The sequence below is a fragment of the Nothobranchius furzeri genome, chromosome 2, assembly GCF_043380555.1.
Source record: "Nothobranchius furzeri strain GRZ-AD chromosome 2, NfurGRZ-RIMD1, whole genome shotgun sequence".
Classification (NCBI taxonomy): Eukaryota; Metazoa; Chordata; class Actinopteri; order Cyprinodontiformes; family Nothobranchiidae; genus Nothobranchius; species Nothobranchius furzeri.
Genome location: NC_091742.1, coordinates 57,894,049 through 57,911,201, shown reverse-complemented (window position 1 = coordinate 57,911,201; position 17,153 = coordinate 57,894,049). Strand labels below are relative to the sequence as shown.

Genomic DNA, 17,153 nt, shown 5'->3' with positions numbered 1-17,153 from the left:
AAGGCCCAACAACATGAATACTTTTGACTCCGATGGTCAGTGCCACCCCAAATGTTACAACAGGGTGTGCTTTGTAGCCTACCAGTGTTATGAGTGTTAAAGAGAAAATGACAGGGAGTGAAACAATGTTTAATATCATTTTTGCTGCTGGAAATAACACAAAAGCATTGTTTGTACCATCTGTCAGTCAGCTGATGGCTTCACATATGAAGAGGTGTCCCCATCACTAGTGCTGCAGGAGCACATCTGCACACTACTTAGGGCAGGCTGTTTAAACAGTTTTTAGGAAGATATATATTCAAAATATCTAAAAAAAAATCTATTGTTTCTATCAAAAAACAATCCAAATAATCCATAATAACCTTCTCAATATACAGAATGATCATTTCTGATATATTAAAGAGTCACTCACCCCCCTAGCGTCACATCCACCCACACTTCCTGTTTGAAAAATGCACTTAAAGGAGATATCTGGTGGATCAGGAGAGCTGTGGCGCAGAGGAGGTGACTGCCCCCCCCCCCCCCCCCCCCCCCCCCCAACCACCACCACCACCACCACCACCATCCCCTAAATGTCCATCAGAAGCTGGGTCTTGGTACGTGGCATGTCACCACTCTGGAGGGGAAAGAGTCTGACATGGTGTATGAGGTTGAGATATTCCATCTTGATATAGTCGGTCTCACCTGGATGCATGGCTCTGGCTCAGAAACAAGTATCTTTCATAGGGGTTGTACACTCTACCTCTCTGGAGTTTCCCTAACAGCGCAGGGCATACTCCTGATTGACCCCCATCTTGATGCCTGTATGTTGGGGTCTACCCCAGTGGGTGAGTCAGTACCTCCCTCCGCCTACATGTGGGAGGATGGGTCCTTACTGTCTGCGCTTATGCAGGTCAGACTACCCACATTGGGCCTGTAAAGTTATCTGCTCTTAGTCCTTTGTGGTGAGGTAATGAAAAGATTACTGTGTTATTTTTGGTCCTAGTAATTTATTACATTGGCTCTTCAAGACCTGGCCAAAGTGTTCATTGCATCTTTATTGTTTAGAATAGCTACTAACAGATTATTTGTTCAATCACTCAGCATACACTCTTTATTCAGACTTTCAGTCCATATATTCACTATTTGTTCCATATATTCACACTTCAATCCATATACCGTAAATCCTCTAATATTAGCCTGTATTTAATTAACGGCCGGGTATCATATTTTGGCTGGTGTCGGAGTCGGCGGAGGTGAATAATGGCCGGTTTTTTATTGTGGCCGGGTGGAATGTGGCAACAAGCAAGTACGGGGGGCGGTTGTGTCATCGTCTCACTTTTGATTTGCCAGTGATAGACCGCGAGGGTAACTTTAACCGTGCGGAGACGAAGAGGAGGCGAAAATTTGATATCAAGTTCAAAGAGAACGTGCTGATTATGCTGCAGAACACTCTGGGGAGCAGTAGCAGGGGTTGTATGAACTAGTTACTAGTCGACTTCACCGCTCTATAGTGACTTTTTATGCCTGTCATCGACTAGTCGCTGTCACGTGATAATGACCGGCAACATGCAGTCCACGGAAAAGACAGCAGCCTGCTGTCAGCAGGTGACAGGCTCCTGCGCGTCGGGAGGTAACGCGCTGTGCCAGAGTGTCGGTACTGACACCCGCCGTAAAACGGACATTTAACCAAATTGTGACGTTTACCCTCTTGCAATTAAACATTCCCCCACCCCCATCCTAACCTCATATTAACCAGCTTGCGCATGCAAAGCTCTGATTGTTGACGCGCTCCAGACATCTGCGTCCTGAGCATGGCCACAGTAACATTATCAAATCAGGTGTCGCCACCTCAAAAACTAATTTAACACGCGATCGTTCATGTCGGCTCGTTTCCTTTTATGTTTTCTGTCTTTTATTCTTTTATTTGTGCCTGATGCGTTTCGCTGCTGTGGATCGGGGCGCATCACCTGGTTTGTCCTCAGTGACGCACCTAACTGATGCGGCCGGCGAGCACTCCGCTGTTTTGCGGTCGGTAGATCTTTTAGAACTGCAGTTCAAAGGTAACTCATGAGGTGAATATATATGAACCCAGGTAGCAGTTTCTCTTTAGGATTGAGAGGAGATGCAGGAAGATAATAAACAGGCAGGACAGAAAAACAGTCAAATAAAAACAAGTTAGGTTTTGTACCTGGTGGTTGCAACAAACAGACACCATTGAAGGTAATCAGAAGTGAGGAACAGAAAATGAAATAATTATTTTAATGTTTAGAGCAGCAGGAACTCCGAGAGGCTGCAGGTGCATCAGCGCAGGGGGAGGGGGGAGAGGGCTGAAGCAGAAACTACCGTTGTTAAAAGAAATGTGTTTAACTTTGAAAATGTGGGCGCAATTTTAAATGTCAAAAAACTCCAGCAAACCATTAGTTCATTTTGCTCAATTAGAAATAGAGGCCTGCCTCTAATTCTGGTCCTCCTTCCAATAAAGGCCTGGAGCTTGATGAGCTTGAGTCAAATACAGGCCCGGGCCTGTATTAGAAGATTTACGGTATTCATACTTCAATCAATATATTCACACTTTGTTCCATATATTCACACTTCACTCCATATATTCACACTTCAATCCATATATTCACACTTCAATCCATATATTCACACTCCAATCCATATATTCACACTCCAATCCATATATTCACACTCCAATCCATATATTCACACTCCAATCCATATATTCACACTTCGTTCCATATATTCACACTTCGTTCCACATATTCACACTTCAATCAATATATTCAGACTTTGTTCCGTATATTCACACTTCAATCCATATATTCACACTTCAATCCATATATTCACACTTCAATCCATATATTCACACTTCAATCCATATATTCACACTCCAATCCATATATTCACACTCCAATCCATATATTCACACTTCAATCCATATATTCACACTTCAATCCATATATTCACACTCCAATCCATATATTCACACTCCAATCCATATATTCACACTTCAATCCATATATTCACACTTCAATCCATATATTCACACTTCAATCCATATATTCACACTCCAATCCATATATTCACACTTCAATCCATATATTCACACTCCAATCCATATATTCACACTTCAATCCATATATTCACACTTCGTTCCATATATTCACACTTCAATCCATATATTCACACTCCAATCCATATATTCACACTTCAATCCATATATTCACACTTCGTTCCATATATTCACACTTCGTTCCATATATTCACACTTCAATCAATATATTCAGACTTCGTTCCATATATTCACACTCCAATCCATATATTCACACTTCGTTCCATATATTCACACTTCAATCCATATATTCAGACTTAAATCTGAAGTCTGAATATATGGATTGAACCATGAATATATGGAATGAAATTCTGAATATATGGAATGGAAGTATGAATATATGGAATGGAAGTATGAATATATGGAATGGAAGTATGAATATATGGAATGGAAGTATGAATATATGGAATGGAAGTATGAATATATGGGATACAAGTCTGTATTTACTAAAGGTTTGGCTTTAGTTTAGCTAGCTTATGCTTTCTGAACTTCCTGGTTTACAGAATGGCATCAGAGGAAATATTCAATTACTTTGTTGAATTGGAAAGCTTTTTTGCAACTGGTGGTCTTACTTTTAATGATGCCAATACTTTGGAGTCCATATCCCGACGCCTTGAAGACCATATATCTATTATTAGTAGTTTTTTAGAGCTTTTAAGTTTTTATGATCACCAAAATGCTACTCAAAGACAAATATGCATCCTTCTGGAAGAACTTTATGACTCTCTCAGAGAAATATTGGATGACATAACATTTCGGATGGAAAGCTATGCACAAGACCATGAAAGAAGCACTCATTCATCTCACAGAGGAAGGCCAAGGTAAAAACAGATTGATTCCAATTAAGAATGCATAAGTATGTCTAATTATTTACATTATATATATAAATATGGATGTATGTATAGGCCTAAAGTTTGGGCACACCTTCTCATTCAATGTGTTTTCTTTATCTTCATTACCATTTACATGTAGTAGATTCTCACTGAAGGCATCAGAACTTTGAATGAACACATGTGGAGTTATGTACCTACCAAAAAAGGTGAAATAACTGAAAACATGTTATATATTCTATTTTCTTCAAAATAGCCACCCTTTGCTCTGATTACTGCTTTGCACACTCTTGGCATTCTCTCCATGAGCTTAAAGAGGTAGTCACCTGAAATGGTTTTCCAACAGTCTTGAAGGAGTTCCCAGAGGTGTGTAGCACTTCAGTGACAATCTACCAACATAAATGGTCATGAAAATAAAGACAACACATTGAATGAGAAGGATGTACTGTATGTGTGTGTGTATATATATATATATATATATATATATATATATATATAATTATTATCCACGTTTTTTTAATTAAAACATTTCTTTTATTTTATCAATTTGAAGGTACAACATTCTTGCTCATCAGCTGACCCAAATGCGGGACTTAGGATTTAGTTGGATGGCCATATCTCGAATGCTGTCTGTCAACATTCGAACACTGTTCAACCACAGGACTCAACTAGGTTTAGTCGACTATGGAAGTTTCACCAACATTTCAAATGAGGATCTGGATCATCTCATAAATGAGGTTATTCGTCAAACTCCTGGCTCAGGAGAGACCTACATAACAGGTAGTCTAAGAGGAAGGGGGGTCAGAGTTCAGCGATGGCGAGTACGAGAGCGTTTAAGGATAATAGATCCGGTGGGGAGATCGTTGAGAAGCCACAGGACAATTCAGCGCAGAGTCTATGATGTTTCTGTCCCCAACCAACTCTGGTATGTATTATTTTGTAAATTTCAATAAATTTGCAGCAAATTTTGCACAGATTAATACATTGTTTTATTTATAATTCCAGGCATATTGACACCAATCACAAGTTAAATCCATGGGGATTTGTCTTTCATGGTGGAGTTGATGGATTCAGTCGCTGCATTACTTACCTAAGATGTTGCACAGACAACACAGCATCCACTTCTTTGCAACTTTTCCAGGGTGCAGTTGAGCAATATGGACTTCCACATCATGTCAGGGGTGATGCTGGGCGTGAGAATATTGATGTTGCACGGTTTATGATTGAGAACAGAGGCGCAAACAGGGGAAGTTTTGTGGTTGGACGTAGCGTTCATAATCAAAGGATTGAAAGATTGTGGGGAGAGGTAAACAGGGTGGTGTCATCCTATTTTAAAGATCTTTTCATTTTCATGGAGAGTACTGGAATTTTAGACAGCACTAACCACCTCCACATTAGGGCTCTTCACCATGTGTATCTTCCAAGAATAAACAGATCTGTGGATGAGTTTAGACGACAGTGGAACCACCACAGTTTAAGAACAATGGCAAACATGTCCCCTCTTCAGTTGTGGACTACAGGGATACTCCAACTTCCTGAATTTCTAAGACCAATCACTAATATTCATGTGCACCATGGTTACAACACTCACCAATGGGATGCAGAGTTAGGGCAAATCAATCCTTTGCATGATGATGGAAACCATGGAATAGAACTTTTTTTATCTGCATGTAATCTCCTTGAAAGAAACACATAGGGTCTGCTCAGTCTTCATGCTCATCATCTTGAAAGGGGTGTTGTCTTATTTTTGGATTTCACAATGTACACACAGTCCAAGAACTATGTTATGAGGTTTCATTTTGTAAAAAAAAAAAAGTCTATAGGAGCAAAGACAATGTGCAACTGCAGAATTTGTTTGTTGACACTTCTAATGACCTTACTGACAACACCAGCATCTTTTATTGTTTATATTTCTATGTGATTGACCACTAGTAATTTTCCTTCATAATAAAGGTAAGCATTGTAAAATCTTAAGCCTTGAGTCCTTATTTCGTAAATAAATGAATTGGTAACACTTCAAGTGTCCCTTTACTAATGCTACATAGTGCATTACTAAGTATTAATAAGATATTTCATAGCTTGTCAGACACTTTATGGTGCCATCAGATAAAAGAAAAAGATCCAGACATCTCCTTTTTTTGGTTAACATTAATGTAAAACTTATAAAGGGACCCTTATTGTTAAGTGTTACCAATTTAATTTTATACAACATGTATCTTAGAAAAGGTAAAGATATCACCACGAGTCACTATTAGGACAAAGAAACAAAGGGTTGAACTCTGCTATGTGATTTATTTCACAGGCTTCATTAACAGATTGTTACTGAAAAAATACTGCCCTTTACTGTACTAATAAACTTAAAATTCCAGCAAATTAAATATTGACCTGTAAAAAAAAAAGATAAAACTTTCTGGTCAATCCAAACAAGAATTAAATTAGGATTTTTCTATTCAGTGCTTACATTATATATGGCAGTTTTTGAAAAAAAGACAACACACAAAAAAAAAAAAAATAAATTGTCGGAAACATCTTATGATGTGCCAAAACCAGGAGAATTACGTATTCCGAAATCCATGTCACATTTAAATCCAGCATATGTACTGTGGACCGGTATGCGCAGAACATTTTCGCATGTATTGGCCAATGGAAAGCGAGAATTCTCGATGAACTCCAGACTTGGCTTTGGAGTGAAACCAAGAGCTGGAATACTGTCACATCCGGTGAAGAAAATGAGAATATCCTTCAGAGAGACACCATCTCCAACTGCAAAACAATTACAAATATTATCAGCATTATCAACTACAATGTCATTTCCAAAATAATCAAATATTAAACCTAATTTACAGTAATTGAACCAGCAATATTTTTTTCTGTCCTGAAATGACATTTTTTTTCAGTTGGCTCAAAAAGCATCATTCTGGTAAGTAGAGTTAATCAATTAGCAACAAGCAAAATATCCACAATAAAGTATAAATCATTATTAGTGAAGAAAAGATTTAGCTGGATGAGGAAATAAGCATTTTGTCTACAGAGCAGCATAAAACTTCTTAAGTGTTTATTTATTTTTGGAATAATTATGTTAACGATATCTTAAAATGTCTTTATTTTACTTTGAGGATTTTATACTTGGATATTTTAAAGTTAAAGTCCCATTAGTTGTCACACACACTGATGTGTGTGCGAAATTTGTTCTCCGCATTTGACCCATCCCCTTGGGGAGCGGTGAGCTGCAGACACGGCCGCGCTCAGGAACCATTTGGTGGTTTGTCCCCCCAATCCAACCCCTTAATGCTGAATGTCAAGCAGGGAGGCATTGGGTCATATTTTTTCAAAGTCTTTGGTATGACCCGACCAGTAATCGAACCCTGATCGAATCGAACCCTCTGGGCGGACACTCTACCTCTAGGCCCACTGAGCTGGTTTAAAATGTCCTTTAAAAAAATAACATGTTAAAATGAAAACCAGGGTGTGGTGGAATTCAACTGGTTGGGAGTACAAGGAAAAATACAGTCACACACTTGGCCTGAATCAAGTCATGCAGCATGACGTTCCAGCGCTTGAAGGTCAGGCTGTGGTTTTCCTGTGTGCTTGGAAATGTTCTCAGTTTGACCTTGGTAAGGTTCGTTGATGGACTATTGACCTGCCTAGGGTGTACCTTGCCTCTCACCCAATTTCTGCTGAAGATAAGCACCAACCCACCCACAACCCTGGAAGGATAGACAATGGATGAATGATGTATTACATGCTTGTTTATTTCTCGCTGCGCTAAAAATGATGTCCCTGACTGCTATGACTTTCCTCTTAAGTAACATGTCTGAAATCGAGAGGCGGGATCCAGTCACTGTTTTTAAAGTCGAGTGAAGTCTAAAGTAAAATGCTGGCAAGTGTGAGTTAAGGCTGAAGTCTGACACTTCAGTTTTTAAGTAATGTAGCATCATTTTTAAAACATTGCAATTATATGTTCAGTGTAAATCACAGACCATGTATTATTTTCTAAATCTGTATTTATCTCAACACTTCATGAAACAAGCGCAACTGAATCAAGACATTAGGTACAAAAACTATGTCCAAACTTCTACCTCTATGTTGAATATTTTTAATCAAACTAACCCCTTCTGCACACTGGAAGCCTTTTGTGGCACAGAACAACAGCGGAACGTCACTGCTTAAAATAAAATAAATTAGAGTTCATGGGGGTGATTGCAACCAGCAACGACACAGCAATTTGCTGACACATCCCAGAAGCAGCACACTGCTAAAGATAGGATCAGGTTACAATTTTGACGCAAGCCGCTCATGGGACACGACCATTTCTGCCAAAAACATATCACTATACAGGTAATCACACACATTTTCAGAGTAAAACCCCCAGTAACTTTAAAAATAAAAGTCCATTGCAGCGATGCCATTTCATATCTATGTAAATTACATCAATACAAGTGGCCTAACAGCTTATTTACTCCCTGCATCATTCCAGAAGTGCAGCGATGTGTTTTCATGGCTTTAATCCTGGCAGTGGAGAGGAACAACATCATATATGACATCAACTAGCTATATCAAATGTGATTTCCTTCTTTTTGGTTTAACACCCCCCACTGTCCCAATGGGTGTGACCCTGCGAGGAAAGTTGACCATTGAGCAGGATTGATGGTTTATCCCTTGAGGTCCACATGGCAGGGGTGAGGTGGTGCTCAGTCCTCACCCCTGCCATGTGGACCTCAAGGGATAAACCATCAATCCTCACAGGGTCAACCATGAAGACAGTGGGAGGGTTAATGGTGGTACGGCATAAACTCGAGGGATTTGTTAAACTCACGAGTCGAGTGAAGAGCACAGTGGAGAAGCTGCTTTGTGACTGAGACTCTCCCGGTGTGCCCTGGCATGCAGCAATGGTCGCAAGTAAATATTTCCTCTGCCATTACGCGCTGCCGATGCTTGCAGTGTGCAGTAGGGGTAAGAATAGCCTTCCTTTAAAGGGCCTGAGTCATGCTATTTTACAATGTCCAGAGCAAGTATAGCCACAATATATGATACAGTATTACCAGTGGCACCATTACAGTAAGAACGTGTAGTTTTTACCATTAATCTCTGGAAATATCTATTGAAATGTTGTTGCAAATGATGAACACACCACTCAAATCAAGTGGTGAATTTGGGGTGGGGGTGTGAGCCCAGACAGTATTCATGGCAACCTGGTGATCCTACCAAAATAGCGGTTTGACCCACGGTAACACGTCGGGTCTGGGCACAAGCTTGTAATGAGCCTGCGCATCTTCACGTTTTTCCGAATTTCTCCCTCCAGCTGGTGAGACTACTGCTGATATGAATCATGTCTGCTACAGATTCAGCATTTCCTGGACATTCATCCACATTCTCAACAAACAGCAACAACTTTATCTCAAGATGTCCTCTAATTATATCTTTGTCAACTACTTCGTAGTTCTGAAACACGTTACTCTTGTGAGTCGACAGCTGCAGCGCTGTTTAGTGAGGGTTATGGTGGCTTTTATCTTGTAAATCTGTTTGGCTTTGCTGCACACACACACACGCACACAAAGAGATGTATCCACTTGTTTATATTGGAGCCGTGAATGGCTTAAAAGTGGGCAATTTTGAAATAAAAGATGTGTAAAATTAGACTACATGTGGAGAAAATATCAAGTCTTTTTGTGGCATTGCCACATTACATCAGTGTTAAAATAAAAGAAAAAATTTAATATTAGTTGCACAGAGGATATGACAAAATGGTCTAAACAATTACCAGAGTATAATCTTAAAACTGTGCCACTGTGATTTTCTTTTCCACTGTATGTAATTGGGTGGTTCTGGGTTGTTCATTTATTTATCAGTGTATTTGTGTTGTTTACCATACCTGGGCTATTAAGAGAGGGCTGCGTCAGGTGTGGAGAGAGAAGAAAAAAGACTGAGCACGGATGGGTGTGGTGCAGGTGTCAGCGTGGATCTGCTGCAGCCTGATTAGTTATCAAACTAAAGGTCTACCACGTAACTGAGTGTAAAACTCAGTAGGTCTATAGTTGACTGTTAAAAAATAATAACAATAAATAAGAATAGGGGTTTAAGCCAGAGAGAAACCCCCAACGATCCTGCACTGGAGCGTGCCTGGATATCTGCGCTCTCCAGCTGAATGAGAGGAACAACCCCAGATCAACTGCCTCACCGTAGAGCCAGATCGGTGGATATACTGGGTCACTGACTGCTGAACCCGGTGAGACCTTTTTTATTTTGTGTTATACCACTTATTTTATATTTTTTGCAAGCGGACGCATTTTTTTCAACCTTTTTTTTCCTTTGGACTGCTTCGGCTGCATTCAGGTCGGTGCGTTGCGCACCAATCACAGACTTCCTAAGGGCATTATGGCAATGCTGTAGATGTTATGGAGTTAATTTACAGGGAGATATACACCAAAGCCACGTATGAATGTCATGTGATTCAAGTTGAATAACAACAGAACCATACGTGAGAGATCTCATGTGGTTGGTGTTCCGTGTCTTATTTGGCAGGGAAGGTGGTATGGAAGCCCTTTGGTTGCCAAGAGAGGGTGATCCTATTTTTAAATATAGTGGGTTCAACGGTTGTTCTTTCAGAGTACTCTCATATGTGAATTAGCAGTCCCTCTCCTGGACTAAAGTTAGGGGGAGATTGTTATATTTTTTGAATTTAACAGGTTAAAGTCAAGTAAATGTCCAAGTCACTGGTGTACAAGTCCAAATTCAAGAGGAAGTTTAAAGTCATCAGATTAATGACTGAAGTCAAAGTCATGTGATTTAAGTCCACACCCCTGTCTGAATCTGAATATTTGCAAATTAGGTTTTACTCTGAAACCTTAATCAAAAAGCCATTCTTACCTTCAGCATCCTGAAGATAGTCTTGCCAGAAAGCCATTGTCTGAACCTGTCGTTGGAATGCGTTGCTCCCTCGTTCAGACCATTCAATCAGAAAGAGATTCTCCACATCAGTTGCCGTCACATCCTTTTCTGCCTTTGTGAAAAGTCTCTTCATTTGCACTGGGTATGTCTGGAGTGCATCAAGTACACCAAGAGCCTTTAAACCATCTCTGAGCCTGTAAACCAAAACATCAAAATTGTAACAGTATTACACGAACCTGGGACAGAAAATATAGTTTTTCATGTTCAGTTTAACTGAGTTTACACAATGATTTCCATACAACATCAGAGCTGTAATCATAAGACACAATGCTCTTTCAAGGAGTCATGATTTCTGTACAAAGTCTGAATATGACGCCCATAAATAGACCAACACACTGAAACTTTATATATTTCACATACATGACTTATGATATGACGAACTTTTCTGCATACCTTACAAAAGTAATATTCCAACTTTAACCTTTTACAAATTTGAAAACATATAAACATTTACACATTTTGGGGTTATTATATGTGATTTATCAACACAAAGTTGTTAAAAATTATTTAAATAAAATTATACATCTTTTTAAAGTTTTATTTAGAAAAAACAACTTATGTGATGGATTTTCTTTAAGTAGTATTATTGTGGTTACACTTTTTACTGAAAGTACAGAGGCAAGCGTTTTGTGATGTATTTACCATCTTTGCATTCATATAGGATAAATGTTTTGTATAGAACGGCTGAAGATCAGATCACAAAGTCCAAAAAAAAAAGTGTTAGGTTAATTTGTTACTTGCATTTGCCTGTGAGGGTGGGTGTGTGTGGTAGGGATGCATGTTTTCAAAAATTTACTTTTTGCTGTTGTTGAAGCCCTTTATGGTTAATAGTGAGTAAAGTACTGTCACAGCCCACAAACACACACACACACACACACACACACACACACACACACACACACACACACACACACACATCTTTGCCTTCACATTGTAAATTAGACAAACTCTTTTTTGCCTAATCTTTGTAATATAAATCTGTTGCACAACCAAAGTCCCACATTTGTTACAACATTCACAAACCAAACAAATGTTAGTGGGATGCATAATTAGTGGGGTGCATAATTACAATGATGTTTCTTTAACTTAATAAACAAATGACTCTTAGCAGACAGATAAAATGGCAGACACTGAGCTGGGCTGTCCCTGGTCTTGGTTCATGTTGATGCATGGCTTCATTTACACATTCTGCAACTCTCAGCGCTTTGATATGAGGCTCTTTGTGTTCACTACCAAGAATACACTGTTCCCATTAGAATTGGGCATCGAGCATCGATTGGAACCGGTTCCAACTGTTAGTTTTTCCCGTAATTGTTCAAAAAAAATTTTTTAATTCATATTTTCGAGTCCTAGTACGCTGAAGGAAGAGGAATCCACGGCTGATCTCTGTGAAAAATAAACGTAATCTGCAAATTGTGATCAGAGCTGATCACACCAGCTGTCTGTGTGCAGCACGAGTCCCCCTCTCCCCACTCGGCGCGCAGCGGCCAAATCTAAACAAACGCGTCTGCCGAACTTTTACTCCGTAAAGTAAAACTTCTGCAGTGAATAATGCGCCGTAGAGGAAACTTATTAAAATACATCAACACTGTGGATTTAATAGAAGCTTAAAGAACAAACTCTGGACGGTGTGAGGTGAGTTTGTGTCACTGCAGAAATAAAAACACACACGGAGCGTCAGCAGTCAGACGCAGCTGCGTTAGCGTCAGAAGGCTGAACAATAACCTGTAGAATAATTAAAGTCATCATGCTAGAGCAGCTTCTCTGTGGTGGACCACACCAGCTTCTGTCACAATAAATAATAATAATAATAATAATAATAACAATAATAATAATAATAATAAATCACACACAAAGCTGTAAACATTTTAATTTCCTTGCTGAACTATTTCTGTTGAGTTTTAATGTTTAAAATCTGTTAGCTTGTTACTGACAGCAGCTACGTTTAAGTATCACTTCCTGTTGTGACTGAATGCTGCAGCAGCATGGAGGTGTAGTTCTCAGTCATCCTGGACATGGTCATCCTGAGAGTTTTAGCTGAAGACAGCTGGACGTTTCTGGATATGTTGGAGACATTTAGCCTCTCATCCCAGAGGCTTCTTCCAGACTTTGGTTGTGGTCAGAAACAAACACACTGGTTGTGCTGCAAGTCTTTTTCTTTTTTTCTCCAAAACACGTTTTTGTCTAAATGAAGGTGATGTTGTTGTTCATAGAGTTAAAATTCATGCTGAAGTTAAGATTATTTCATCAAGTAGGACCTGTGGTTAGCTGGCTCATGTAAAGCATGTCATGTCTTCAAAGAATTGTAATCGATAGGAACCGGAATCGAAACGAGGAATGATAATCGGAATCATTCAAAATCAAACGATGCCCAACCCTACTTCTCATGCTCTGCTTTTTCTGGACTGCTTCATCTTTGCGTTAATTTATGTTTACTCAGTGGTATTTGAGTACACATATTTTGATCTCGGCGGTCTAGCAACTTGTAGTTGCACAAAAGATATTACACCCAAGCACAGTAGAATTACATGAACTGCAGTTAACTGTGGAAAAATATTGTACCCGGTTACGACATTAATGACATTTAATCAGTTAAGTGGTTAACTATGTACATCCCTAGGGTGTGCATCTGATTGTCTGCCCAGAGTTCACCTGTGATAAACAGGTGACTAGTCCAGGGTGTCTACCTTATCTCCACAGCAGATTTCATTTTAATCAGGAGTGGTCTGAGTTTTTCATTGATAAGACAATGACTGAAAATAAACAATATAACCTCCACATTCCTGCAGTTGAACATATGACCTTTAAATCTATCATTTTATGGACCACAAATTGATTGATAGCAACTATAAAAGTGATGTATTAAGATAGGTTTCTTCTTTGTTTTCTTCTTTGTTTTCTTTATACAAAGTGTTTTATTTTCTGCCGAGCTACAACGATAGTGTAGTGTGTGCTTGGACACCATACCTCTCAAAGGGAGCTCTGGTCCGCTGAAGAACATACCAGTTAGCCAAGTCCAAAGCTGTCTCCCGTTTGTTTTCGAGTGTTATGCAGACATTGTGGCCTGCAAGAGAGATCAAGCTGGCTGCCTGTGTAACTGCACCTTGTAGTTGTGATTCAGTCTCTGCCTGTAAGATCTAAAAAGTAAAGAATACACTAACATTAATGGGAGTTAAGTCTGTCTTTTTTTTTCATTCAAATTGTTTTTTCATCATTAAGTTTGACAGTGCTTGGGGGTGTTGTTTTTCTCAGGGTTTAGGAGTTTGCCCTGCAAAGGGTGGGTTTGTGTTTGAACCAGGCTCCAATTGCGTCAGTTGTTTCCTTGAGCAAAACAATTCCCCCTTCTTGCCTGCTGGTTAAAGTGAAAGTCATGTTAGTTGCAACACACACTGGTTAAATTGTTATCCACATTACACACATCACCTGGGGGACTGGTGACCTCTAGACATGGCCTAGCTCTGGAAACATTTGTTGGTTTAACCCCCCATTCCAAACCCTTAAAGCTGAGCGTCAAACTGGAGAGACGTTGGGTCCCATTTTTAGAGTATTTGGTATGTCCCAATCGTGGATTTGAATCCAGATCTCCCAGTCTCAGGGCAGACAATCATACCACTAGGTATGACACCTGTGCTATGCTGTCTCGCCTCTCTCTGTGTGTCCCAGGTCAGCTGTGGCTACAATTTAGCTTATCAACCCCAGTGTGTGAATGGATCAATGACAATTGTGTAAAGCATATTTGCGTTTTCTGTTCCGACTACTTTTTGTAATTTGAGTTGATTAAAAAAGTGTTATTTCTCATTTCTTTTTTTCACACTTAATTTTTGTAATTAGTTCAGATCCCCTTTCTCCAAGCCCTTCAAATTTACCGTCGTGTGTGATTACCTGAATTTGTGCTAAATTGAAGCACTTGTTGGCTGTTCTGTCATTGTGTATTAAACCCCCTTAGATTTATGTTAGGTTAATACACCAGGTGTAACAAATAGAATTTTTTTAACACATGTGACTCATCTTCATTATGACAGTTTGCACAGCACAGATAGATTATTTTTTTTAAATCAGATCCAGGTCACTTTCATTTGTGGTACTGAATGAAATCCATATCTCAAGTTTTTGGAATGGACTGTAGTGTCAACGGTCATGCAGTGTGAACCTAGTCATATAAAATGGAGTTTCTGCATAAAAATTTTATTTTTACAGTTGCTACACTGACCTTTTTGTAATCATGCTTTTAGTTTAACCAAAAAGTCTGTTCTTGACTTGTTTATCTGCTGTAATTACTAAAAATCAAATACTTAAGCTATAGCAAATAATCTTTTTCTTCAGAGTGGATCACGTAAACCACTGGTCCGCATAACTGTCAATCATTCTGGTGAACCATTCACGCAAGGCCATCTGCGTACATTGTCGAACCTTGCTGGGTAGTTTTCACTTCCAGCGCAAAGCGAAGTTTGGGCTCCCCACAAACGCCACTGCCGGTTTTCTGTAAGCAAAAGTTCAGCAGGCTATTTGGAGAAATTCATTTTAGTTTACTGCTAAAAGAAGTTGGCTGCAAGGCTGGCAGCTACTTCTAACGAGGATAACTGGGCGTTCTTTCTCATGCGCACTTTTTATTTTTCTAAACGAGGTGAGGGCCATTCCTCAGAAACATTCTTCGCTATACCTTTAACACCCAAAACTTTGGAGAAGCTTAAAATTTTTATTTTTGTACTCATGACTCTTATTAGCTTTCTTTAGGCCTGACACTGCAGTGGTTTAAAGTAAAACTAAATATTTTTTTTAAACTTTAAGCTACAGCTTAAACATTAATCCCAGTGATTGTTGGGTTATAAACGTGGCCATTTTAATATTAGTGCACTTAACTTTTTCTGTTTGATGATCATCAATATAGAGCACAAGAAGAAGAAAAAGATGAAGTCTGCTTTTCTATTGGCATCATGGAAGTAAAAGTATGAAAGTAATGTCATAGTAGGTGAAGCAAAGAATGAAAACCAGAGTCAACATCAGAACATCCTACATTTGTTTGAGTAAGCTGAAGGAGGATATGAAATCAGGGCCAGATGGTGCCCCAGCTTTGTTGCTACTGGACTTGTAAGTTATAATATTGTTAGTAAAACACTGCAGATATTTTGCAATTGTGTCTTATTTAGTAAGTCTTGCCTCATGTTCATGTTATCTCGTTGGTAGCGCGAGCTGCACCAGGCTGCTGCAGTATTTTTTACAATGCTTGTAATTCCAGTTTCAACCAGTAGGGCATAGAATCAGGAACATGGTCTTTGCTCCTTTACAAACTGTATTTCTTTCTATTTAAATAAGGCTACACAGCTGTTACTTTTATTAGTTTTTTTTTTTTTTGGTTTAATGAGAGAATGCAACTTCTATGAATTATGCTATAAATAACTTAATCCAAATAAATCATACTCACAGACATAACCTTTGATTTTGTGTCTTCATCAGGAATGTCTTCTGGTGTGACCATTACATTATCTGGACCTTTTAGAAGACATTCATACAGGAGTCCAGATAGGAAGCATGGACTCTGCCCCCCGTGACCGATTGACATTGCCATGATCTGACCAGCATAGAAGTATCCATTGTCTTTCATTGCTGTTATGAAGTAAAAATAAAGCTCAGATTGCAGTAATAATCCTTCTCTGAACTGTATCCAAATAAATTTAAAAATGCATATGTTTCCACACAATTAATTTTAAAACAAAATTTTTAATGAGTAAAAAAAAAAAAAATATATATATATATATATATATATATATATATATATATATTTAGAGCAATCGAGCTACTAATGATGAATACCTTTGGAGTTGCAGGTGAGGACTTTGGCGTTGGCTGGACCCTCAAAGATGCCAATCTTGTCCTTGATTTCATTCAAACAAAGTCTGAAAAACTCACGGGTAGGGCCTCCGTTGTCCACAGCGCCCTCAGATATTCCATAGTCATCAGTAAATTTGACATCAACTTTCTTGTCAGGTGAAAAGTTTGATCTGGCCATAGCTCTGGATGCTCCATCCCACACATTTCTTCTTATAATGTTGAAGCGTGAAGTGCTTTTATCATTTACACGAGAAGCTATCTGCTCCACGATTCTCTGTACAGGTATCTGTAGGTCACTGAAACAGTAGGAACAATAATACAGATGAAATTTACTTATAGTAAATGCTCATAACATTCTCTGAAGTACTGCTGCTCAATTTTAATCACAACTACAATCTGATTTTTGAATAATTCGTAAACCAAAACGAGCCAATTCTTTGCTCATACCT

General features: G+C 38.9%; 1 protein-coding gene across 1 annotated transcript; it reads left to right on the top strand.

The window, feature by feature from the left end:
* The first annotated feature begins 4,429 nt into the window (after nt 1-4,429).
* LOC139063837 (uncharacterized) lies at nt 4,430-12,689 on the top strand. Its single transcript, XM_070546711.1, has 2 exons — nt 4,430-4,852; nt 4,933-12,689. The coding sequence occupies exons 1-2, from the start codon at nt 4,512-4,514 to the stop codon at nt 5,621-5,623; spliced, it is 1,032 nt and encodes a 343-aa protein (XP_070402812.1). The 5' UTR covers nt 4,430-4,511; the 3' UTR covers nt 5,624-12,689.
* The last annotated feature ends 4,464 nt before the right edge of the window (nt 12,690-17,153 follow it).

Excerpts from the sequence above, each read along its gene's own strand:
- LOC139063837 (XM_070546711.1), top strand. The coding sequence starts at position 4,512 with ATGCGGGACTTAGGATTTAGTTGGATGGCCATATCTCGAATGCTGTCT. Across the intron at positions 4,853-4,932 it reads TCTGTCCCCAACCAACTCTG|GCATATTGACACCAATCACA; the intron begins GTATGTATTATT and ends TTATAATTCCAG.